The 27,423-nt window shown below is 40.4% G+C and overlaps 1 protein-coding gene and 1 long non-coding RNA gene across 2 annotated transcripts in view; both read left to right on the top strand.

Annotated features, from left to right (window-relative positions):
• The window catches only part of LOC119914728 (netrin-G2), a 68,215-nt gene extending 47,121 nt beyond the window's left edge, over nucleotides 1–21,094 (top strand). The window contains exons 6-8 of the mRNA XM_038734211.1: nucleotides 13,674–13,841; nucleotides 17,261–17,395; nucleotides 19,798–21,094. Of these exons, the coding sequence (XP_038590139.1) occupies nucleotides 13,674–13,841; nucleotides 17,261–17,395; nucleotides 19,798–20,021 (527 nt within the window). The 3' untranslated portion in view covers nucleotides 20,022–21,094. The remainder of the gene's footprint in view (nucleotides 1–13,673; nucleotides 13,842–17,260; nucleotides 17,396–19,797) is intronic.
• Nucleotides 1,740–3,951, top strand: LOC119914729. Its single transcript, XR_005446826.1, has 3 exons — nucleotides 1,740–2,952; nucleotides 3,330–3,446; nucleotides 3,570–3,951. It is a non-coding gene; the product is annotated as an uncharacterized LOC119914729 (long non-coding RNA).
• Nucleotides 21,095–27,423: the final 6,329 nt, after the last annotated feature.

Below are 27,423 nucleotides of genomic sequence, written 5' to 3'. Positions count from 1 at the left end.
ATGATTGTGTGTGTGTGTGTGTGTGTGTATGTGCACATTTGTAGAAAAAAAAAAGGAAGGCTAGGAAAGGAAAGCTTTCTTTGGATAAACAATCTGAGGCAGCATCTCTTATGCTAATGTCTTCGCCTGCTTATTCCTCATTGCATTTACATTCTCCGTCCTCACGCAACTGATGCAACAGACACTAGAGCTCCACCGGCAGAAACCAGAGTTGCAGAGAGCTCGACCTCACTAACAGACAATGAGTTACCAACCAGCCCTTTGTCTGAGCCTACACTTGTACCCGTGGGAGAATCTGACACACTTCCTCCTGAGGTTCTCTCTCCTTCAGCATCCTCTCTGTCAAAGGAGCACCGAGTTTCCCTGACACCAGAGGAGTACACACCTTCAGAAACAATCCCCCAGCATTTACGACTGTCTCACCAAGTCTCAAAGGAGTCCCCACATCATTCAGTTGATCATCATCATCATCACCACCAACATTCAATCACAGTACAGTCCATCCTCCATCCCCTGGCTCACTCTCACCATCATACAAGCCTGCTCAAAACTGAGGAAAAACACTCGCCAAGCCATAGTGAGAGAGGAGGTAAGGCACACCCATAGCTCTAGATGACAGTAGATATAGCGTAGAGTAGAGGCTGCTAGAAAATAGAATAATCTAATTTTAGAATCAGTAGATCATTTTCATTTCCAGCCAGCGTGATGGTTTTTATGATGTGGAACCCTTCTAAAATAGACAGTTTTCAGAAGGTGAAAGTCACTAACATGCTCGTTTACACAAGCTATCGTTATCTTATGCTGTCGAGCATCATATCGCATGTCAGAGAGACGCTTATTCGATTTAGGTAGTGGCAGTGAAATCTAGTTAATGTGGTTGAGTGAGTGAGTGAGTGAGAGGCAGTTGTGAGGAGGGTGCGTGAGCACTGTCAGTGGATGGTTTGTGAAAGTCTGCGATCAGTTGACATTGTCTCTGCAGCAGTCAGAGACACTGAGCAGATTGTGGGAGCATCAGTCACGGGATCAGAGTGGTGTAAAGATATGAAGAGGTAACAGGAGAGACAAAATCAAGCCCAAAACTTACCCCAACATTAGCCTGAATTTCTATGCTACGTTGTGGGAGCATTAATACATAAAATGGCTAGATATAAATAAAACAATCACGTGGTCTTTGAGGTCCCTTCTTTCAGTCAGTGTAGAGCAAGCGGGAACCCCAAATGCTCTGGCTGCCAGTGTGTGATGTCAGACAGTTCGGGATGAGCTGATTGAGATTAATGTCAAGAACGGTTCAAATCACTCCTACCCCCAAGGCAGCATGGGTTACAGAGATTAAATGCATTTATGCTCTCTGCTGTGCTACATCAGCCTTTGAAACAACTGTGATTCAGAATCCTACTTTCCCACAAGAGATTTTTTTCTCTGGCTAGTGTGTGAGTGTCTGTTTGTGTGTGTGAGTGTGTGTGTGTGTGTGGATACATACGTGTGTGCAGCCGTGACAGATGTGTGAGGGAGTAGGTCTAGTGGGGCCAGAGTCGGACATGAATAGAGGTAGGCAGGGGTTACTTTGATGAGATGCAATGATGGCATGATGCCAGTTGTGTGAAATGGTCCAGGGTGCTGTGAGAACAGCTGCTGGCGTCCTGTCTCACTGGAGCCCCAGGGAGGGGGAGGGATGAAGGGGAGCGAGTGGGTGGGAGATAGCCTGAAGGGGGACGCTCCACAGGGGAGCTGGATGCTTGCAGGATGCCCCTCTCTGAAGAAGGCGAACAGGAGACGTACATCGCCTGCACAAAAACACCTCAAGGGGAAACACAGATGGAAGCATGCAGCACGGTATTCTCGAGTGGTCTGGTGATCATTAGTCCCACAATGACGTGCATTTTGTGGTTGTTGTTCGTGTGATCGGTGATCTGTATTTTTAGTCTTAATCATCTCTGTGCGGAGGACTGTGGCGTTGGTGATATATTGAATTGTGCCCGTGTTGCAGTAAATCGAAAGGTAAAAGGAGGAGGCTTGATCCATAAACTGAACTAGTTTTGCATCTCTCTTCTTTCATTTGTGCTCGCTGTAGCCCAAAAAACATGAAGCAAAGGATCCTGGGAATGGCATAAAGCCCTCTGGGAAGGTGGAACATGCAGAGAAAACGGGAAGGAAGGGGAAAACTTGAGCAAGAGACAATTAAAAATGTAGTAAAAGTGGGATGTGTGTGTTAAGTTGTTTCTAGTACTTACGCTATTGATTTGAGATGTTTTTTGTGATTGTGGCACCAGAGTGAATAATAAATCTCAACATAAGGAAGTACATCCATGAGAAGGCGTTACTGTCATACAAAACAGTTAAGCCTCATATGAATATTCATATGTTGGGTAAATACGGTAACAAAAATAAGAGCAGTGACAGATCTTCTATTACAATAATGGGAGATAATAACGAAAGAAGCTCATACGCAGAGTTCGAACAAGTGCCAGTCAGAATATTTCATGACATTCAGATAAAAGGAAGTGCACGTCATTTCTTTCACACCCAGAGTGCAAGTGTAGTGATGAAGGAGTTTCTCAAGCCTCTCTGACTCTCACAGCTTTTTCCCAAGCCCAGGGCTGAGGCCCCTGATGGGGCAATCCACTATCTGACAGAGAGAGAATGGAAGAGAAAGGGAAAACAAGGTCTCGGAGGAAGATGGGAAGGGAGAGAAAGGCAGATAACTGAAATCTTTACCCACAGCATCATCAGCCTAATTATAAAGTTCTTATTGTTCAGGTTGCTGAGGAAAGAGCATGTCAAATGCCTCATACGATGCCTGTTCTCGTTGTGTTGATAACGATTACGGTGTTTCAGTCTCCCACAAGTCTGAGAGACGCCTACATGACACTCATGGCCACATAACAACAACCTCACCTCAGCACGGGGGGGAAAGGGAGGAGGAGGAAAAAGAAAGAATAACTGACAAGACAGGTATTTTTTTATATGTAGCAGTTCTGTACCTTTATATAGAGTAGTTTTCCTTTGGTGCAAGTAAATATGCGGTAAAACCACAGTAAAAAATAGATCTCTAAAAATTGAAAACAACCAAAATGGATCTAGATTCATCTCTTTACTGACATGATAGTCAGTCAGTCAATATAGACAGCTAAATTATAGCTTTGGCACCAACAGCAGTGCCTTATTTTTTATCTGAAACAATGACAAGAAATGAAAAACAGACTATAGGATACAGTACAAGTGGATTAACAATTTATTTATTGTTCGGGATGTGATGTTGAGAAAAGAACATATATAACTGATACCATGAGATGTTTTTGCTTATGTCGGTGATGATTGTGGTGTGTCAGTTCCCCAAATGTCTGAAGGACATGAACATGAGACTCACGGCCACAAAACAATAACCTCATCTGAACACAGGGAGGAAAGGATGGATGAGGAAAAAGAAAGCAAAGCTGAAAGGAAAGGTACATCCATTATTAAGTACAGTAGTGGTTGAAGCTATCTGCATATTAGTGGTGGAAATATGTAGCAGATAAACAGAACTGTATCTATTTTTTGCTATGTTCATGATAATTGTGATGTTTCAGTCTCCCACAATTTTGGGGAACACGTACACGAGACTAATGGCCACAAAACCTCATCTGAGCACGGAGAAGAAAGGAAGGAGGAGGAGCATAAAGAAAGAAACACTGAGGAGACAGGTACATCTATGTGTAGAGGTGAAGAGTATATAAATCTACTAACCTATATGTAAATTAATATATTGTAGTTTACTTTTTGTTTAGATGTGCAGTGGACCAAAACTGAACTTTGCAACTCACAGCAAAACATGGTCCCTTAAAAAAAATGGAAACAACAGAAATGTATCACAATATAAAAACTGAGGGACACATACATGAGACTCATGATATATACACACACACACACATATATATACATATACACACACATATATGTAGAGAGAGAGAGACAGAGAGAGTATAAAAATTTACTACAACATATGTAGATTTATATACTGTAGTTTACTTGTTGTGCAGTAGACCAGGATTAAACTTGACAACTCACGGCAAAACCTGGTCTCTAAAAATTAGGAAACAACAGGAATATATATTTTTTTAATGATAATTGTGGTTTTCCAGTTTCCCACAAGTCTGAGGGGACATACATGAGATTCATGAGCAGCATAAAGAAATCAATTCTGAAAGGAAAGGTATCTTATTTTGTAGTTTACAACTGTGGTGCAGTAAATATGCAGTAGATAAACTTTCCTCACAAGCTAAACTTGGCAACTCATTGTGTAAAATTGGCCCCTGAAAACCAAACCACCAGAAATATATCAAAAATTTTGCCTGTTAATGTTAATAAAGATTGTGGTGTGTCAGTCCCCCACATGTCTGAGGAACACACGCATGAAAGTCATGGCCACACAACATCATCCGAGCACGGGCAGAAAAGGCAAGAGGCAGAGCATAAAGGTAAATGCTGTAGATAAATGTACTTAACCTGTAGTGGTGGAAATATGCTGTACATAAACTTTCCCCGTGGGTTAAACTCACAGCAAAAATTGTGAAAATAAAAACTGCAGAAATTTATCTAAATGTTTTATCAATGAAAAATGTTGTATGTCAGTCTCCCACAAGTCTGAGGAACACGCACACAAGACTCATGGCCACAAAACAACAAGCTCATCTGAACATGGAGAGGAAAGGGAGGAGCATAAAGAAAGAAAAGTTGAAAGTAAAGGTATCTCTTTTCTGTAGTAGTGGTAGCAATGTTCGTGTATATTTATATTTAGAAGTTAATTTGGTGTGCAGTAAACATCCATCTGCTAAACCTTTACCATAAGTTAACTTGGCCACTGAAAGAGAAAACAGTGGAAAGTATATAAATGTGTCTCTTCAGTGAAATGAAGTGAACTTAAGTTTTATCGCTAAATCTAAAATTGGCATAAAATGACTTAAGTGGAACAGCTGGAAAAGGTGGGAGTAGGTTGTTTAGGTGGGAAAAAAAGCATACAAAATGAACCTCATAAGATGTTTTCGCTCATTTTTTCAATCACAATTGTGGTGTTTAAGTTTCCCACACATCTGAAGGCCACGTACACGAAACTAATGGCCATAAAACAACCTCACCTAGCCATGGGGAGGAAAGGGAGGAGGAGAAAGCAAGAAAAACTGAACAGAAAGGTATATTTTCATGTAGTTGAGACAGCACTGTAGATTTATATACTGCAGTTTACTTGTGATACAGTAAAAATGCAGTTCACAAACTTTTATTATGAGTTAAACTTTCAAACTCAAAGCATAAGTGTGTTTTTCCACCCGCCTGTTTTTATGCACATTGATGCCAATGTGCGAATAAAAAGAGTGGAAACACCACAATTTTTTCACCAGTCGACAAATGTCAAAAATATAATTTAAGCTTGACTGAGGTATAAAAGTTGGTGTACTGATAAAAACAAAATGCATATATGACTTCAGTGTTGATGGTGGCAGATAAAAACATAAGATGTGTGAGGACTGATAAAGAGACTAAGGTTCCTCAAATACATTAAATAACTATACATGCCATATTTCCATCAGGGTTTTCGAGATAGTTTTCCAATGTTTGAGGTTTGACTGGTGCTATTTTAAGTTTATCATCTCACTGCACACTCTTCTTCAGTAATGGTTTAATGGCACCCGACTGGAGAATTAGCGCTACCAGCTGTTTATCTTGATGCCCCAATATCAATATTCGCATAACAGTCCTGGATGGAAACATAGCACATTAATTTGCATTTTCAGATTTTCTAGAAATTCAGTTAAAATCTTGACATGAATAATAACATGAGAGCCTTTCAGTCAACTTAAGATACAGAGCTAAATCATATTTTGGAAGAAATACTACGATCATATTTTTGTGTCAAACAGACAATGAAGTTAAAGGCCAAGGAAAGGGAAAGATGGAAAGGGTGAATAATGGATCGGGTAAAAAAAGAACAATTCAACATATTCTTTATTTGTTGTTAAGATGCTGAGAAACACATCTAATTTAAGCTTCTAATGGGGCTTTTCGCTCAATGATGATTGTGGTGTTTCAGTCTCCCACAATTTTGAGGGACATGTACACGAGACTCATGGCCACAAAACCACATCTGAACATGGGGGAAAAAGGGGGGAAGAGAAGCATAAAGAAAGAAAAACAGAGGAGACTGGTACTGTATATCTTCTGTGTGTAGTGGAAAATAAATCTGCTTCAATATATGTCGATTTACTGTAGTTTATTAGTGAAGATGTGCAGAAGATCAAAACTAAACTTGGTTGAATGATAATTATGGTGTTTCAGCCTCCCACAAGTCTGAGGGACATATACATGAGACTCATGGCCACAAAACAACAACCTCATCTGAGCACGGCCAGAAAAGGGAGGAGGATGGGAATAAAGACGAAACAAAAGGTATTTTTTTGGTATGTAGTGGTAGCAAGTGTAGTTTCCCTGTAATGGTGGAGAAATTCAGTAGATACGCTAAACTTTCACTCTACATTAAACTTGGCAACTTACAGTGAAAAATGGGTCCTTGAAAGCTGAAAATGGGAAACAAGTATCTATTATAAAATTGTCTCTTCAGTGGCATAATAGTAATTCAATTTAAGTTACTGACCTAAATCTTAGTTTGACACTAACAGTTGTGACATAGCGTTATTGTTACGGCTTCTGACAAAAGCGCATATAGAATGTACCTCATATTTTTGCTTTTTATGTCAATGATGATTGTGGTGTTTCAGTCTCCCACAAGTCTGAGGGACACGTACAGGAGACTCATGGCCACAAAACAACAACCTCATCTGAGCACGGACAGAAAAGGGAGGAGGAGCATAAAGGTATCTCCTTGTACTGTAGTGGTGGCTGTGGCTAATTGTAGTAAACGTGTAATGAGGGACAGAAGCAGTAGATAAACAATTCACCGTCAGTTAATATTCAGACATATTGGCCGCTGAAAACTGAAACAGTTCGAATTTATCAAAATTTTGATTGTTATGATAATGACGATCCTGGGGTTTCAGTCCACCACAAGCCTGAGGGACACGGTCATGAGACTCAAGGCCACAAAACCACAACCTCATCTAAACATGGGGATGAAAGGGGGGACTATAAAGGTATCTTCTTATTATGTATAGCACTGTAATACAAGCTTTGGCTAACTGTAGTTAACATGTAGAAAGGGAGAAGGAGCATAAAGAAAGCTGAAAAGCTGAAAGGAAAGGTGTCTTTGCAATATCTTGCATGTTTTTGTAGATGTTTACTACCAGTGCTAATCTTTTACCGCAAGTTGAACAGCTTATAGTGAAAAAATTGGCTCCTAAAAACAAAAAAAAGCAGAAATGTACTGTCTCTTCAGTGACATAACAGACGTTCAGTCAACTGAAGCTATAAAGCTAAATCTTAGTTTGGCACTAATGTTACCATCATAACATTTTTGTTTAGGTTGATGAGGTATAAAATGAATTCCATAAGATGTTTTTGCTTGTTATGTTCCTGATAATTTGTGGTGTTTCAGCCTCCCAGAATTTTGAGGGACACGTACACGAGACTCATGGGCATAAAACCTCGTCTGAACACGGGGAGGAAAGGGAGGAGGAGCATAAAGAAAGAAAAATTGAAAGGAAAGGTATATCTTTTGTAAGTAGTAGTGGCAGTAGTGGTTGATGAGAAAAGGAGCATATCAAATGTTTCTACATGTTTGTTTGTTATGTCAATGATGATTGTGGTGTTACAGTTTCCCACACATCTGAGGGACACGTTCATGACACTCATGGGCACAAAACAACAACCTCATCTGAGCATGGGCAGAAAAGGGAGGAGAAGCATCAAGGTATCTCCTTAAATGTACTGTAGTAGAGGGTGTGGCTAACTGTAGTTAACATGTAGTAGTGGAAATATGCAGAAGATAAAATTTCACAAGTTAAACGTGGCAACTGACAGCACAACATTGGCCCTTGAAAGTTTGAAACAGCAGAAATGTATCAACATTTTTGCTTGCTTGCTGGCTTTGCTTATGACGTGATGATGATGATTATTGTGGTGTTTCAGTCCCCCACACATCTGAGGGACACGTTCATGAGACTCATGGGCACAAAACAACAACCTCATCTGAGCATGGGCAGAAAAGGGAGGAGAAGCATCAAGGTATCTGGTTAAATGTTCTGTTGTAGAGGGTGTGGCTAACTGTAGTTAACATGTAGTAGTGGAAATATGCAGAAGATAAAATTTCACAAGTTAAACGTGGCAACTGACAGCACAACATTGGCCCTTGAAAGTTTGAAACAGCAGAAATGTATCAACATTTTTGCTTGCTTGCTGGCTTTGCTTATGACGTGATGATGATGATTGTGGTGTTTCAGTCTCCCACACATCTGAGGGACACGTTCATGACACTCATGGGCACAAAACAACAACCTCATCTGAGCATGGGCAGAAAAGGGAGGAGGAGCATAAAGGTATCTCCTTGTACTGTAGTGGACGCTGTGGCTAACTGTAGTTAACATGTAGTAGTGGAAATATACAGAAGATAAAATTTCACAAGTTAAACGTGGCAACTGACAGCACAACATTGGCCCTTGAAAGTTTGAAACAGCAGAAATGTATCAACATTTTTGCTTGCTTGCTGGCTTTGCTTATGACGTGATGATGATGATGATGATTGTGGTGTTTCAGTCCCCCACACATCTGAGGGACAAGGACATGAGACTCATGGGCACAAAACAACAACCTCATCTGAGCATGGGCAGAAAAGGGAGGAGGAGCACAAAGGTATCTCCTTATATGTTCTGTTGTAGAGGGTGTGGCTAACTGTAGTTAACATGTAGTAGTGGAAATATGCAGAAGATAAAATTTCACAAGTTAAACGTGGCAACTGACAGCACAATATTGGCCCTTGAAAACTAGAAACTGGCTTTGCTTAAGACATGATGATGATGATGATTGTGGTGTTTCAGTCTCCCACACATCTGAGGGACACGTTCATGAGACTCATGGGCACAAAACAACAACCTCATCTGAGCATGGGCAGAAAAGGGAGGAGGAGCATAAAGGTATCTCCTTGTACTGTAGTGGACGCTGTGGCTAACTGTAGCTAACATAGCAGCGGAAATACGCAGTAGATAAAATTTCACAAGTTAAACGAGGCAAATGATTGCAAAATATACACCCCTGAAAACTAGAAATTGGCTTTCCTTAAGACATGATGATGATGATGATGATGATTGTGGTGTTTCAGTCTCCCACACATCTGAGGGACACGTTCATGACACTCATGGGCACAAAACAACAACCTCATCTGAGCATGGGCAGAAAAGGGAGGAGGAGCATCAAGGTATCTCCTTAAATGTACTGTAGTGGACGCTGTGGCTAACTGTAGCTAACATGTAGTAGTGGAAATATGCAATGGATAAAATTTCACAAGTTAAACGTGGCAACTGACAGCACAATATTGGCCCTTGAAAACTAGAAACTGGCTTTGCTTAAGACATGATGATGATGATGATTGTGGTGTTTCAGTCTCCCACACATCTGAGGGACAAGGACATGAGACTCATGGGCACAAAACAACAACTTCATATGAGCACGGACAGAAAAGGGAGGAGGAGCATCAAGGTATCTGGTTAAATGTTCTGTTGTAGAGGCTGTGGCTAACTGTAGTTAACATGTAGTAGTGGAAATATGCAGAAGATAAAATTTCACAAGTTAAACATGGAAACTGACAGCAAAAAATTTACCCTTGAAAGTTTGAAACAGTAGAAATGTATCAACATTTTTGCTTGCTTGTGGTGTTTCAGTCCCCCACACATCTGAGGGACAAGGACATGAGACTCATGGGCACAAAACGACAACTTCATATGAGCACGGGGAGGAAAGGGAAGAGGAGAAGCATAAAGAAAGAAAAGCTGAAAAGAGAGGTATCTCTTTTATATGTAGTTGTGTCCTTGTAGATTTACAGTAGCTTTATACAGTAGGTTACTTGTGTTGCAGTAAATATACAGTAGATAAACTCACCAGGCAGCTCATAGTAAAAAATAGAAGCAGCAAATGTATCTAAATGTGTCTCTAACTATGTGATAGCCTGTCAGTCAACATACGCTATGAGGCTAAATCTTAATTTGGTACTAACTGCAGCGGCATATTTTTATTTGAGACAATGACTGACACTGTAGGGCAAGAAATAAAGAACAGCCCAGAGGATGGAGTTGAAAAAATGGGATGACTACAAAAGAAAGATGAATTTGACATTGAAAATGCTTTTTAAATAACACTGTTGTTTCTGTGTTCAGAATAATTGAGTTTTAAATACCATCTAGTCTTGTCTGATAAACTGATCATAGATGGTAAGCCATTTTCCATTTTATGACATTTGGATAATACCTCTATCTTCAGTCAATTACTCTAGAATATATGTGAAAAGCATTTAAATTAGCAACGTTTTGTCACAAATCATTGGATGTTGTTGTCTTTTCGGTAGTCGTCATTTGGTATAACAGCATGACATAATCTATGCTACGTCAATATAAATTGATTTGCGAGTTGTTGTTCCATTGTAGTACACCAAGTCATTGAAAAACCTGAGAGGGAAAGAGGGAGTCATGAGACCCCAAAACACACTCATGAGAAAGAGGATGAAGACGGAAAAGAGAAAGAAAGAGAGAAAAGGAAAGGTAACATTTGAAGAAGAGTTAAATAGCGCAGTGATTCCTAACTGGTTGCACATTGGGACACAACATTTATCAACAGAAGGTTAGTAAGTGACACCGAATTGCAATTATAGCTCTTTTAAATGTGGCGATTAGAATCAATTGAGCCCACAGTTGAGTCATAATTTTCTTGGTTTAATCTTCAAACTGACATTTTTTTTATTCCCCTTACTCACCTTAAGCTGCAAAAGTTTATTGATAGGTCTATATGCTTTTTTTAAGTCTAGAGTTAGTCTAAAGTTTGAATCCTATGTATCTATGTATCTTTAAGACAAACCCTGCCACATCTCCCACAAAAGTTTTCAATTTGAATTTTTAAAAACTCTTTGGATATGGCAAAAGAATTTCACCACGAGGTCAATTAGTAGCAGTTCAGGAGTTTTCAAATGTATTACGCAATGTTCTTAAGCATATGAAGTTTGCCCAGCTGTCATGGCAGTGTAGTTTTCATTTTTTGGGGGCACTTTTAAGTTCTTCTTGTCCATGTTTGCTTAAAAATTGAGAATGAGATTTCATTCTTCACCCTGGAAACATCAGTTGGTGATAAAACCCAAATCCACCACAAATGATCGTATTTCTCAACCAAAGGCTGAAGAACAGCTACTGCTATGGCTATCTCACCACAATGGACCTTGTTTTCAAGGTCTGGGAGTATTTTGAAAATGATTTCATGTATCAATCTTAAAACCTATGATTTGTTTTAAAAACAAGCCACACTAGTTTCCAGTCGACCACAGGTGTTACAAATAGTCATATCTTAAGTCAAATCAGACTTGACTTGGAAACTCTGAGTCAGATGCAGCACAACAATTGTTCCTTGCGTACAGACTCATATAATCTTGAGGATGCTTTTTGGGTTCTGTCTAATCAGTTAAGAAACGCTGTATTAGGTGAAGCTTATGTCAGCTTTATAAAACAAAGCAACCCCCTTCTTCAAAGGTAGTATCTAGTGGGAATCCCATCCACCTAATCCACACAACCTCTCTGTAGTACTGATAGTAACCTATAGGTTATACCTGCTCCTGCTGTGAAGGTAAAGTGCTATAGACGACTGTAGCATAGTGAATGATGTGGAGACAAGTCTTAAATAAAGGATTCCTTCATCCCTCAAGGGCTTCTGAAACTCTTGATCTCAGGAGAGCCCCAGGCCAGACAGTTGTTTGGGATCATATATGATGATTTCAAAGGTAAGAGACCAACACCAGCAGCACGTGGTCTGAAGATACAGACAAGAGACGCAGGCTTTGTTAAATCCTCTGGATTCCTTGGTTCAGATCACTGGATTTAGACTCTTTCTATCATTTGGATGCTGTGCTTCAAGTTGAAAACCTGTGGAGAAATTCCTTTCATAGCATGTTTTTCATTTTGCTCATTTTTTCCCTATGCATCTGTGACTCCCTGTTGGTTGTGTTTGCTTTATGTGCATGATCAAGGTAAGTGTTTGGACTTCATATTCATTCATATTAAACCATCAAACAGTTGCCTACATTGACATCCTGTTTACTGATCGCAAAATATACCATTATTCTTTCAACCCCGCAGACTCTTTGATGCAGGCAGCTCTGTTTCTTTCTCTCAATTTAACTGTCTTTCTCCGTTAACAATTCACAATTGATAAACACCAATAAAGCAGCATCTTGACACGTAATGTTAATTTGTGGAACAATGTCCCATTGCCTCTCTAGTCTGTGGAGTAATTGGCCATCTATATTTAATTAGGCAGTTCTTCCCCCACTGCTAGCATGGTTCCCTCAGTGCTGAGAGAGGCACTTTACAGTGCTCCTCTCGCTGGCTTCCTTTAAACCAGCTCATTAATATTTCAGCTGGCATCATCAACCAAACAATAATAAAATAATAATGTGATGGCTGATTAAACAGCTAAACTCCGACTTTTTAATGTGCATTTAAATGTGTATTTGCATAAACATGCCTGGTAAATGCCTCTTTAGAGGACAGTGATGCCTTGCAGCACACTACTGCAGCCAACTTCTAAAGCTTAATAAAACCTTAATTAGGTACCAGCCCCAGCCAAAATAATTGTAGCGAGAATGTAGAGCAAACCCCCTCCACCTCTCGCTGCACCCCTCTGCACAATGCAGGTCCTACGGTAAATGATATCAGGCTTTCATTTCGCTCTCTGTGGGAAAATTATACAAAGGTCTTACACCATTCCCGCACAGAATTTAATTTTTTCTTAGCTTCGGTTTTAGGGTTTGAAATCTGGAAGAGGTCTTAATTTTTCAAGCGAACAAGCATGTAGACTAAAACCTACAATCAAATCCTCTCAGATAATTCATGAATTACAAAGAGAAAATTTAATCAAGAGCTCCGATTGTGCAGTGCTTTATGAAAGAGATTTTAAGGCTGTGGAAATGAACAAACAGAAAAAAGAGAGGAGAGGCAGCGGAGGTTTTCTTCCAGGCTAAGCAGGGTCAGACTGATTTCATAGGTGTGTCAGGTACAGTCTGAAAACACACCAACTGTACTGTATCACTCACCTCAAACTCCCTTGGTTATGATTCTGCAGCTTACAATTTACTCATATGGCAATACAATTAAATTCCCAGGAACAATTAACGTGCCTGTACTCGCACGCCTGCACATACACAAGCAGCCATGTACACACATACACACACACACACACACACAGGATAGTGGAATTCCCATCAGTAATCAGTGAAGCCCAGTGAAGCAGACTCAGCAAACCTGTGAGTGTAGGCATGGAGAGGGAGTGGTTTGTCTTTATTGAACCAATATAGAGTCAGAAAGGCAAGTCATAAAACACACTCAGTCATTCATTTCTTCACTGAAACCTTTAGACCCATCTGTTAGTGCAAGTCATTTATCATTTCCTATTGTCACAGAAGAATCCTATGAGAATGCTTAAAAAAATTCACCCCATGTTTCAAGTGTTGACTTCAACAATACTCCTCTAATAAAAGAAACATGGCTCTTTTCTTTTAGACTGTGAGTGCTATGGCCACTCCAACCGCTGCAGCTACATCGACTACCTGAACATCGTCACATGCGTCAGCTGCAAGCACAACACCAGGGGCCAGAACTGCCAACACTGCAGACTGGGATACTTCCGCAACGCCTCTGCCGAACTGGATGATGAGAGCGTCTGCATCGGTCAGTCTGCAGGGTGGATGGGGAGAGAGAGTGGATGGAGGCCATGTGCGCAGGGTGTGTGTGTGTGTGTGTGTGTGTGTGTGTGTGTGTGTGTGTGCTGTGTGTGATTGACAGACAAGGCAGACACGGAGAGACTATTGTTACTTCTTTTAAAATTCAAGCAATTACTCAGAAGTTGTTTTTTTTCAAGCAAAGTTCACTACATCAAGGTAGCTTAGTAGTGAAATTTTAAATAGATGCCTAAGTTAAAAAACAAAAAACAAAAAAAAACATACAGCTGCTTTCCTGACACTTTTATGAAACACATTTTGTTGTGTTGGCTCTCTACTAGGATTTGAAAAGGAACTGAGATTGAAGAGTCACATTGAGTGAAGAAATTGTAGCCCTTTTTGTATATCGTTCCACTATTTTAACAGAAATCACTTTAAAGCTGCAATAAATCTTTATTTTATTTTAACAACGAGCCAGATTACTATGTGTAATGTGGAAGGTGTCCCTCGTAGTGATGAACCCAAACATAATTTATCTCACTATGCAGTTCACCTCAGCTCTCAGGAATGTTTCAGCGCCTTTCCTCACAATGTTTTCGTTTTACCGCCCGCAACTATTTTCCTCTGTTTTGATTCACTCTCATGAGTATAGTTTCCAAACACCGCAGGTAGCTGTTCTCGCTCTAAAAACCCATTGTACAATACCTGTGTAGCACCAAACAGACAAAGTAAGCAACTAGCGGATGAAGGTTGTGGAACATTTAGAGCCAGAGAGGAGTTCCTCAGGAGTTCCTGGAGACCAAACTAGAGCTAAAATTAGGACTTAATTTTGCTAGGTGGCAAGAAACACAACTCCAAATGAACACTTTACACAAGTTTTCCCACAACTGCTAGATTTGTAAATGGCAAACTATCTGCTAAAACTTTCACTTTCAACTTTGTTTCCAGCTTGTTGCAATGCCCCACTTTAACAAAAACATCAATTAATGCAGACTGAGCCTGTTCTCATCTCAGAGTGTCCAATACCGACACTTTCAGAAAAAGTGTAGCGTAGTTATTTGGCTATCCAGCTAGCTACCTAGCTACGTTCATGTTAAAGGTGTTGACAGTCCCCCGAAGAACCCTACCCTTACCAGTACCATCAGAAAGTCACTGACTTTATGCATGTAAACCGGCTAACCCTACAGCTGTAGGTCTAGCAGGTAGGGTTAGCCTCTTTGTGTTTCTGCGATGTAGCAAACGGTGGTGTTTCATACGGACGCTGAAGGGTACCTTTAGTGTATAATAATTATGCTTTGTCACGCTGTCTGAAAGCGTCGGTAATGACGCACTGAGATGAGAACGCACTGGACTCAAATAAAGTCATAAAATGTAATATTTGGTTGCAAATCCTTTGCAGTCAGCAACTGGCTGAAATCTATGACCCGTGGACATCAGCAGGTACTTTCGCTACAGATGCTCTTCCAGGCCTGCACTGCTGCTATCTTGAACTTTTTGCATTAAGTCTGGTCTTAAGCAAGTGCAACAATATGCTCAGACGATGTTTAGGCTCGCTGCCCTACTGCACTGCCTGCACTAGTAATAAAAAGGTTAGGAAGTCTAACACTGTTCAATACTAATACTGATGCAAACACCCTCGAGCACCCTTGAAGCTGAAAGTCAACTATTGAACCTCATTTTAAATCCAGTACGGAGCCAAAATATTTGACTGTACTATAGATAAATACTTTTACATCTTTATGGACAGTCATAAACACTGTTTGTATGCTTTCACAGAGTATTTACTCTTTTTAAACCCAGTCGTATTAAGGGCATGCCCTAGTAAGAGGTCACTCTGCTTGCATAGCTGTGGAGCTAAAATCTGGTGTTGATTTGGATCCATCTGTAGGTGGACTGCAGGGGGTTGGAGGGTAAACTCGCCGCGGCTGGGGGGGGCACACAGGGCCAGGCCTTGGAGTCAGCACAAATAAGGCCCCATTAGCTCATCTGCCAACATACTGGCACACCGAGCATGGCAACAGAAATCAGTTCACACCAGCGTCTCTAGAGCAAGAAACTATGCCCTCCCAAACACTAATGCATTTGCACACACATTTTTCACAGCTAAGCATTCTGCACACAAATTCAGTCCCAGTGTTAATGCACCCACAAACACACAGATACCAACCACATTGCTGTGATTGTGTAATCAGGGCCTCCTGGCTTGTTTCAATTTTATGAATATTTTATAATAAATTTTATAATAAATGAGTTAATTTGATCTTGGGTTAAAGTGAAGGACAAGCTATCTGCTTCAATTAAATCATTAGAGAATATCTGGTTGGTTCATCATCAACAAAACAAATGCAATGCAAATATGCAGCACTGCTATTTTTTTTTAACATATCTGATCTGCTACCAACTATCACTGATATGGATAAAGTATAAGATATAAGTATTTAGAAAGATTATTACTTGCAGAAGTACCTAAGAAGTAAGAGTAAGTTATGAATTCAGTAATCTAAAGACAAATTCAATGTCATCTTGTGTTAAAGAGGTGAACACTAGAGAGGTACATCTGTCTGATTTGACATGAATCTCGGTAAGTAGTTAGCATTTCAGTACAACAAAAATATGTTTGTACACATCAGCATGTTATTGTGATTGGTGGGAAGGGATAGTTTAAGGTGTTTCTGAGAATAAATATGACAGACAGCACTTTAGTTTGTGTGGTAATGCAGCACAAAAAAAGCACTTCTCCATCTCCCTTAGCTGTTCAAAATACCTCAATGTTCCCTACACTTATTCTACCTGCCTTTGAAAGCAGATCTTCTGCAATCAAAAGAACTTGCAGTCCTCTTTAGACGGGATTAGTTTTCCAAACAACATCTGATATATATAGTACTTTCTAACATAGGACGTCTGTCATTTCACTTTTCTGTTTAGATGGGAGAGGAGTCACAGAAGTCTCCTCCCAGGCTGTGTGATAGGTGCTGATTTTAGGAAAACAATTTCAGTGAATTTGTTCTAAAAAATGTTCTAAAACGTTAACCTCTTGTGCACTGTTTGAGAAAAAAAGAGAGACCTGTGGGATCCAACAGCAGTTATAACATGCCAAATGAAATGTGCTTTAAATCACAGCAGTTTTTAGTCACAGACATCATTACATCACACATTATGTACGAGTTTTACATAATAAAAAAACATACAAACACTAAACCTTTGCATCTGGATTTTCACCAAGAAGGAAAATGGTGGGCAAAACACAAAAATTAATCTGGCTGAAAACATTCTAAATTTCAGGTCTGAATCTCTGCAGCATCCTGAATACAAATGGACACATTTTGACTGAATTTTATTAAACTCTGGGTCAAATCTCAAAAAAATTACAAGAGGTCGGAATTTTAAAATGACTCCATATCTTTTTCCTCCACTTCTCTCTTCTTCCAGAGTGTAACTGCAACCAGATGGGTTCTGTTCATGACCGATGTAATGGCACGGGCTTCTGCCAGTGTAAAGAAGGTGCCACGGGGGCCAAGTGTGACGACTGTGTGCCAGGATACTACTGGAAACAAGGCTGTTACTGTGAGTATAATGATGCGGATTTTTGATGGGTTTGCGTCTATCCAGGAACAAATGTCATAGCCTTTCAGGACCTCTGCGACTGCACTGTGCCACTTAGCTTGTGTATCTCCCGATGTTTTCTTTACTCCCATGGGAATAGATCATGTAGCTCATTAGCAGCTTCAGCTGCTCCTTTAATTGATGACCCTGTCACTCCTTAACCCCATTACAGGGAATCGCCTTCCTCTACCATCTACCATCTAGTCAGGGGCCTCAGTCTCACATAGACCCTCTCCACCAACACACACACACACACACACACACACACACACACACACACACACACACACACACATTAAACCTCCACAAGCATGCAAGCATTTTAACTGTGGGTTTATGTATTACTATATGGGACATATTACAGTAAATAGTAGTCCACGTGTTTTAGATTTTACACCCTACTCCAAATGCTCACAAGCAACAGAGCCAACTGATTACCTGGAAACGTGATCCTTTCTGTTTTGTCTCAGTACATTTTTAGGTCAAGTACACTCTTGAACAAAATCTTAAGACCAGGGGAAACATTGCAAGTACTCGCATTTCGTTTTGGTGGATCATAACCGGGTTGTAAGTACTGCTTCAAAATGCCAAAAGAAGTAACAGGAGCAAGAGACAAAAAATAGAGAGTAGGCAATTTATTGAAAACTGCATTTAAACTCAAACAGGCTGTTCATCAGCTGATCAAAAGTTTAAGACCATTGGCATAAAAAGGTAAAATCTGCACAAAAATATGGCTTTCCTGTCATTCAGGCAGTCACACTGTCATGATCTCCTGATGGCAAAGGCAAAAAGGCTTTCTCTCGTTGAACGTGGCAGGATTGTTGAGCTGCACAAGCGAGGCCTCTCGCAACGCGCCACCGCTGCCAAGGTTGGACGCAGTAAGACAGTCATTTTACATTTCTTAAAAGATCCTGAGAGTTATGGGACAAAAAAGTCAAGTGGTAGACCCAAAAAAATTTCACCTGCACTGAGCTGCAGGATCCGACGGGTTGTCCGTGAAGACACAGCTTTGCGGCATGACAAGGAGATCCCACCGGAGATGTTTTCTACGCAGCACAGTGGAGGAGGCTCCATCATGATTTGGGGTGCTTTTTCCTTCAATGGGAAAATGGAGCTTCAGGTTGTCCAGGGGCGTCAAACGACGACTGGCTATGTGGACATGTTGCAGTGGGCATCCCTCTTGACTGAGGGCCCCCGTCTGTGCGGTAATGACTGGGTCTTTCAACAGGACAACGCTGCAATTCACAACGCCCGCCTGACGAAGGACTTCTTCCAGGAGAATAACGTTGCTCTTTTGGACCATCCTGCATTGTTCTCCTGATCTAAATCCCATTGAGAACATTTGGGGATGGATGGCAAGGGAAGTTTACAAAAACAGACGTCAGTTCCAGACCGTGGATGCCCTTCGTGAAGCCATCGTCACCACATGGAGCAACGTTCCCAGCAGCCTCCTGGGAACAGTCGGATCAAGCATGCCGAAACGAGTGTTTGAAGTGATCAACAAGAACGGTGGGGCTACTCACTACTGAGTCCTTTTTTGACACTTTTAGTTCTGTTGTAGGTTTATTTTTGGGCTATGGTCTTAAACTTTTGATCAGCTGATGAACAGCCTGTTTGAGTTTAAATGCAGTTTTCAATAAATTGCCTACTCTCTATTTTTTGTCTCTTGCTCCTGTTACTTCTTTTGGCATTTTGAAGCAGTACTTACAACCCGGTTATGATCTACCAGCGCGAAATGCAAGTACTTGCAATGTTTCCCCCAATCTTATGCAGTGCAACTACTTCCGTGCTTTCCTGTATGCCTTTTATAGCATTTTAATTATGCTATTTGTTCCTCCAATCATTACGTAACAAATATCACACATGCGGCCTATGTTCTGCTGGGTTTGACAATGATTTTAACTTGACCCTGAAAAAGTGCAGGCTTTAGAAAAAACAGACAGAGGAAAGGGCTACAAAAACAAAAGAGGCAGGTGTTACCTGTTGTTGTCCCAAAGGTAAAGACTGGAGAATTTATCTTGCCTCATTCCTTCCTCCTGCCTTATCTTCTGTTTTGTTCTTTCTGCCCTGAATTCTTCTCCTCTCCCTGAATCTGTTTCCTATCATGCTTTTTTTTTTAAACATTGGCCCTCCATATCTCCCCCCAACTGTCTTTCTCTTTACCATACATCTTCTTTCGTCTCTGTGTACTTTACTCCTCTATCCTTTTAATGTCTGTCACTTTGCTGTGCCCTCTTTATTCCCAACTCCTCTCTCTCTCTCTCTCTCTCATTCTCCTTACCTCTGCAATTCCTTCACTCTCCCACTTTTCCTCTACTACGCCCTTTTCTGCTCCTTCTGTCTGCCTTCGTCTCTGCTCGCAGCTAACGTTTGTGACGAGGAGATGCTCCTGTGCCAGAATGGAGGAACGTGTTACCAGAACCAGAAGTGCATCTGTCCTCCAGAGTTTAAGGGGGTTCTGTGCCAACACTCCCGCTGTGAGGCGGGCAAGGACTGCAATGCTGCCTCTTCCCTGCACTTCTCCATGGCCACCCTGCTGCTCTGCACTCTGCTATCCCACCTGCTGGCCATGTTAACTGCCCACTGAGCCACGAAAGCCCCCTCAGACCAAGGAGTGTGTGTGTGTGTACGTGAGGCGAGGGGTGACCCAGAGCGGGCAGGGCCATCCCAGTCACGGCCCCAACGAACACACACCGCAGCACTTGCAAAAGCGCACACACTACACTAATAAGCCCCAGTCTGCTATACACACACACACACACACACACACACACACACACACCTCACAGGACTGTTACGATACTGAGTGTGTGCTCAAGTGTGAGAAGGACAAACAGAAAAAAAGGGGAGAGACAACAGAGAAAAGAGATGCAGACGAAGTGGGGGAAAAATCATACCAACCACTGTTCCCTTTATTCCTGAGCTGGAGAAATGTGCATCAAACCAAAAAGCATAAACAAAACACTTAAATCACCACTGTTTCACTTCAAAGGGAATGGCTGTTGTAACCACAAGGAACTTTTCTTTTTTTTCTTTGTTGAGTTAAGGATCTCGCCTCCTTTCGACTGACGGCCAACGTGTGCGTTACCGGACTCAGTGAGATTGCGAGACGTGTCGACACAGAGGAGGGGTCGGGAGGCGAGGAGCGCATTTGATCCTGCTGCTGAGGCCTACATAGTATATTAACCAGGTTTCATTTCTTCTCAAAAGATGAGGCTTGATTTTACATTTATTCTATTTCTGCTGCATTTTCTTTTTTTAATTATATCTTCAGTCATTGTATCTAATGTGCCCACTAACAGTCGCTGAGATTATACATATTATATATTATCCAGGGGGTTACAAATGATAAAAACTTAGTCACTATTATGGTTGTTATAGGAATGAGTGATTGTTGCCACACTTAGCGAGATTTAATCTTCACACAGTATTCAGGAAGCAGAATTTAACAGAATTATTATCAGACGTCTAAAAGAGAGAGAAAAGATATCAACCACGTATCAATATTATATGACATTATTTGAATATTTTTTGTAGAAATTATTTTTGTTTGGACTTACAATAAATTCTAAAAAAAAAAAAAAGACATTTACAACTATTCTAAATGAGCATTTTATTACACTGAGTGTAAACCTTGCAGTAAATATGACTGTTATTTGCCTTCTTGCTTGAACTTTTTTCATTCACGTGTCCACGATTACATCTTCTTTTCAGTGCGGTGGGGAAAGAAACTGAGCAAGTTGAGACAAGAGAGCCATCACTCCAAGTCATTCGCTTGATTAATGTCATTCACTTTGGACATGGTGTTGAATGCTCATTATTACAAACAGATTATTCCAGATTGAAATCCAAAAGTCTGTCTGACAATCACAAAGAACTGCTTTCCTGTCAAGAGACTATGAATTATTTTATTCAGATAAAAGTTGCAAAGAGCTTTTATATCTGAAAATGTCACTCGCAAATGCAGCACAAGTGACAGGCTAATTAAAAATATTTTCCATTGCACAAACAGTGGGGATGACTGATTCACGGCGGTCCTGGGAGACAGAGCGACTGACCCTGAGGCCAGCTCATCTTTTAACTCTCCTTGAGATCACAGATCACTATTTGCAAGGCTGTTCCAGTGACATGTTGTGTTTAGGAAAAGTGTCCTTCAAGTTTTTTCCTTACTACAAAATTTTTTCACTGAGAAATGTTTTATTGCTTTTCTAAAACAGTAATATTATTTCTAGTTACTAAGGCAAGTAACGCTGCGTTACTCGTTACTGAGAAGAGAGTGGCGTTAACGTAACGTTTTGTATCTACTGAATACTGCTCTTATAAATAGGCAGTAAAACCGCTGTTTAATAGTCTGGATTTACTTGCTTTATAACCCCCCCCGGCTGTCATTCTGTGGAAAACACTGGAAAGTAATATAGTAACTAGTAACCTAACAAGTTACTTTTATCACCCAGTAATAAGTAAAGTAATAATATTACTTTTTTAAGGAGTAATAAGTAACTAGTAATATTTTACAATTTCTGAGTAACTTGCCCAACACTGTTGCTGAGTCAGCCCAGGTACACAGTGGATAAAGAGACATGAATGCAGCATCACACCAGGATACAGTGTACATCAAAGACAAAAGCGAGACTAAGCCTGTGAGAAATGACAAGACAGGGTTTTCTGGTATTACTCCTCTATTTCCTGAGCTGGTGGTAGCTGCATTAGCTATTCTGTGTGTAGGGCTCATCCCCTCTGAGCCTGAATGGTGTCAAGAGCTGAGACTTAGGAGGGAATAGTTTATGAATGTAGAACATTGAGAAATGATGTAAAGAAACACATTTCATTGTGGATCAAAGAACAGGTAATGCTCGTAGCCAGACGAAAATCTATTGCAGTATATTGTATGCGTTAATAACTGACTGTTCGAGGATGTTTAGGTATTACACACAAAGGGAATGTGATTCAGTATGAATGATTATAAGACCTATCACATGCAATATTAGAGAATTACATGGACTGCAATAGGCTAATTCATTTTTGCCATGTTGTACCTTCTAAAAATGAGAAACTCTTAAATTATGACAAGTTTACGTTGGCCGAGAGAGCTCAACACTTTGCAACTTAAAGGCATAATTAAATATTAAGTTGCACCCAGCATTCGGTTAGGTTACCTTAGCATAAAGACCGGATGCTGGGGGAAACAGCTTAACTGGCTCTGTCTAAAGTTAATATAATACACTTGCTAGAACTTCCAAATAGGGATGGATATCAGTATATGATGCATGTAAGAGGGATATCATATCGTTGGAATTCAAGTACATTGTAATTCAATTTACAACAGGACCCACTGACTTTGTTCCATTTAGTGGGTAATGTACAAAATAATCTCTGCTTACATTTAACAAATTAGCCATATCCCATTAATACATTATTAATCAAGATAAAACCATGCTGTTTTTTCATGAAACTGCCAAATGATGCCTGTGTTCAAGACAAAACTGTGAATAATTTTATCATTAGGGTTTATTCCAGTAATAAATGAATATTCAGAGCAACCAAATTAAATTAAAATGGAGCAACACTGTGCTTTGCTGCTTTGAGATGAACCCGGAGATACATAAAAAATGAATGAGTAAACTCTCTGAACAACAGAAAACTCCTCTTTTTTATTTAACCTCTGAATATCTGTATAATGAGTGCAAAAGAAGCCAAATCATCTTTCAATTTATGTTTTATCTCTTGTACAGAGAATGAGTGGGTGTCATGAGTACATTTCAAAGTGGCCAGGCGCATATAGTCAGACAACCTAACCGTGTTTATTAACATAAAGAGATAGAGAGCAGGACAAAGTACCGCTGAAACAGAAATGAGTACATACTGTCACAGCTTTACCATGAACGCAACACTTATCATCTGATCTCATAAACTTATAAAGGTAGACTCTAGCACCTGCCAACGCTGGTGTGTGTGTGTGTGTGTGTGTGTGTGTGTCAGTGTAAGAGATCAGAGACGTGGGAGAACAGCAGCTGAATAACTTTATCCTTGGTTTCCTGAATGTGACTCAGAGTTTGGTGGAAAACGTCTCTATTTGTCCCTGTCATCTCTGCACTGTTCTCCCAGCTGTACCGCTGCCTCTTGTCTGGATTATTTTCGGCTGCGGGTTTCACATGGGTCCTTGAAGCTTCCAAGTCTTGATTGCCCTAAAATTTCCTTTTTCAGACTTTGTTTTGAGGATACACATGTTCAGTTACCTTCCCCATGTTATGCCCATGGGTCTGTGCCATTCACACTTTGTACCTCCCTATCATTTCTTGTACGTGACCTGATTTCTCTTCTAGGGTCGTGCGTTTCTCTGGAGTTTCACCGGAGCTGATCTCATGTTTCATCATCTTTCTTAAAAACATGTAGGGCAAGAGGTACAGCTAACCTTCCTCCTGCAACACAAATCCCTCTGGAAGAGGCCTGACTGAGAACCTTGTGTGTTTTCGGGAGGGTACATGGACTCTATCCGGCTCAAAAACCTTGTGTTTCACATCTGACATGTCATCCCGCTCTGTTTGTACGCTGACCATCTCCACATCAAACACATCCTGCTTTGTACCAAAAACTCTGATCAGGCACAATCAGTTCCTGACTGACTCACATGTGTAACCCTTCATAAGAATGTAAATATTACTAGCACTAATCCAGCTTTGTCTCAATACCAATTCCAATACCTAAACTCAGGGTATCTGCTGACATTGAGTACATCGTTCTTCTGCAAGCTAACTTTAAGGCAACTACTTTAAATGGACATGTTCATACGCCATTGTTCTTTTAGGCTTGTGCATATTTAAATGATACTGTTCCAGACAGTTTATGAGATTGTGTTGTTAGAATGCAGAAGTTTGTTATCCTTTTCCCATATCCTGACCTGAGGGCAGATACACCATGCCGTCCAGCTAAGACTGTACTCACAAGAAGAACTACAACATCAGTTTTTCAGCAAGTGCCCCAAAATGACAAGTTTACAGTCTAGTGACGAAGCGGCCAAAGCAATTATGACAGAAGCAAAACAGGAAGTCGACGATATTAAGCGACAGAGTCAGAGTAGAGATGCTGTTGGGGTGGATGAATTGGTTTGATTCTTTCCCATTTTCATCCAATAGCTATAGTCGTTTTTTCTAAGCATGAACACGATTGTTCCACCTTAACTGTTTATTATTGTAACCAGTGTAGGGCAGTACAGTTACTGTAATAATATTACTTTTCCCAGTAACTAGTATAAGGGATTACTATTTAACGATAAACAGTAATATTACTACAGTTACTAATCCAAATAACACTTCGTTACTGCATTACTAAACACACCATCCTTGACGTGAATGCGTGACTGCGTGGCAGTTCAGCAGCACCGGACCTTATACTGTTCAAGTCAGCTGTTTGCAAAGAACATTGCCGTCCGTAAACTTTGTGCGACCAGCAAAAAAAGAAAAGAAATATAGTACCGTAACGAGTTATAGTAATAATTAAAGTAATATCATTATCCTTTCAAGGAGTAATAAGTAGTAACTAGTAACTTATTACAATTTCTGAGTAACTTGCCCAACACTGATTGTAACCATGATGACATAGGTCCTCTAACCTTAAAGAAATATTCATTTGATCTACCAAACTACCATGTTTCCCTAAACCTAAACAATTTGTTATTGTGCCTAAACTTAATCAAACCTTAACCATAGCACTGTCACACCATAAAACAGATTTATGTTTTGTAATGGTTTTAGAAGGCAGAGACAAATGATGTCCTGCTGATAGCGGCGTCAGATCAGAAAAAGGCTTTTATGTGTTGTTCTAGAGGGCGTGGACAAATACGTATTTTGTCATTTATTTTGGAGAACTTGCTGTGGCACACACAGTTTGTGCTGTCAGATTACTGATGTTGTGTACCGATACTCACAAACAGTGCTGAGCTACACTGTGATCAAATCTGATGCTGCGCTTGCTGTCCTCTGTGTGTCCACAGGACAGCTGAGGCAAACGGCATTGTTCAGCTTCTTTAGATGCTTCTGCAGCTCTTCATCAAACCAGTTCACCTGTGCATGGCTCCATGTTGTTTTTTTCTTTTTCATTTATAAACCTAAACCAACCTGCTAAACTAGCATTTTACATAGCTCCTCCATAGTGTTTTCTTTTGCTCTAGTTGCTTAAAGTTTGCCGAATCATTAGATGTTACGTCAGTGCTCGTTTTAAAACGCTCTCCCCGACCAAGCTTTATAAAACATGTAATAAGATCTATTGTTAGGGCGTCCATGCAATGTTTCAAAATTACTTTCAGACAAAAAGTCTAGTAAATAATTAGCACGGGCTTCACATTAAAAAGGCATTTATTGTGAAGCGCTTGCAGGACGTGATGAGCAATGATAGTATCTTAATGCATCAGAATTAGCACAGCGCAGTAAATGTAAGGAGTGGAAAAGAAAATATTTCATTTTGATCGTCACAGCTGGGGATACCTGATTCACTTAATATGGTGAGTCTCTAAGCCTATACCTATCAGAAGGATTGGTGCATCCCTAAATAAAATTACATTTACTCATTTGGCAGATGCTTTTATCCAAAGCGACTTACATTTGAGGAACAACATACAAACATCAACAGAGCATCAAATACAGATCTACAACTGACAATACATACTAGTAAGAGCAGCAATAAATACTAGTAAGAGCTCATAGTACATATCACATCAATGGGGTAAATGCCTAGGGAAGGAAGTAAGAGTTAACAAAAGTGCAATCAATACAAGATAATTGTAGGGGATAGAAGAAGAGCACAGGACGTGCATGTTAGAGGTTAGGAGTTAGGTGTTAAAAGAGGAAGTGTTCTCAGAAGAGATGAGTTTTCAAGAGCTTCTTGAAATTAGAGAGGGACGCCCCTGATCTGACGGCGTGTGTTAGCTCGTTCCACCATCGTGGTGTCACTGATGAGAACAGCCGGTACTGGGATTGCTTTGTGTGAAGGGAAGGCAGAGCCAGGTGGCTTTTGTTGGAGGAGCGTAGCGGCCGAGAAGGAACGTAAGTTTGTATTATGGAGTTTAGGTAGATGGGTGCAGACCCAGTAGTGACTCTTTATGCAAGCATCAGTGACTTGAATTTGATTCTGGAGGCCACGGGGAGCCAGTGGAGGTCACTGAGTAATGGAGTGACATGAGTCCTTTTGGGCTGATCAAAAACCAGACATTTGTAGGGGTTTCACTGCACAAGCTGGAAGACCTGCTAGGAGGGTACTGCAGTAGTCGAGGCGAGAGATAACCATGGCCTGTACCAGAAGCTGGGTGGCGTACTGAGTGAGGTAGGGCCTGATTATCCTTATGTTGTTTAGAGCAAAGCGGCATGACCGAGAGACAGCAGCAACATGGTCTGAAAAGGACAGCTGGTCATCAATCATGACACCCAAGTTTCTCACCACCTTGGTTGGAGTGATGGTTGAGGAGTCGATTTGTAGTTTGATGTTATGGTGGAGAGATTGCTTGGCTGGAATGACCAAGAGTTCAGTCTTAGAGAGGTTTAGTTGAAGGTAAATTAATGAATGTCATTGATGAACAATTAACTGACAAGGTTTGTGCTGTAAATATGCTGGACAATTAAAGGAGTGCATATGTTATCTTTGTAATGTTAAAATAATTGACGGAAACACACAGATGAACTGTTTAGGTTGAATTATTGAATATTCCGAACAATTGAAATCAAAGCCCACATTGCTTGAAATGAAAACTTCTTATGAAAAAAAGGCACGCAGTTTAGGAAAAATATGGTCATGATGGTGCAGTGTAAGTTTTAACGAGGTGTTTAAACGCAGCGAAACAAGGATCGTGCCATTTTGGCGATATGGGGGTGCTCAACGACAGTTTTCTCCCAATGAGTTAATATACAGCCTATTACAATATACATTTCAACGTTTAATGCTGCAAATAAACATGTAAAAAGAAAAAAACTTTCAATAAATGTTTTTAAAGTGCCTGAATA

The sequence above is a fragment of the Micropterus salmoides genome, unplaced genomic scaffold, assembly GCF_014851395.1.
Source record: "Micropterus salmoides isolate LMB-PRFRI ecotype aquatic unplaced genomic scaffold, ASM1485139v1 Ms_hic_scaffold_20, whole genome shotgun sequence".
In the NCBI taxonomy this organism is placed as follows: domain Eukaryota; kingdom Metazoa; phylum Chordata; class Actinopteri; order Centrarchiformes; family Centrarchidae; genus Micropterus; species Micropterus salmoides.
The sequence above is the reverse complement of the archived record's forward strand: the minus strand, read 5'-3'. Positions and strand labels throughout refer to the sequence as shown.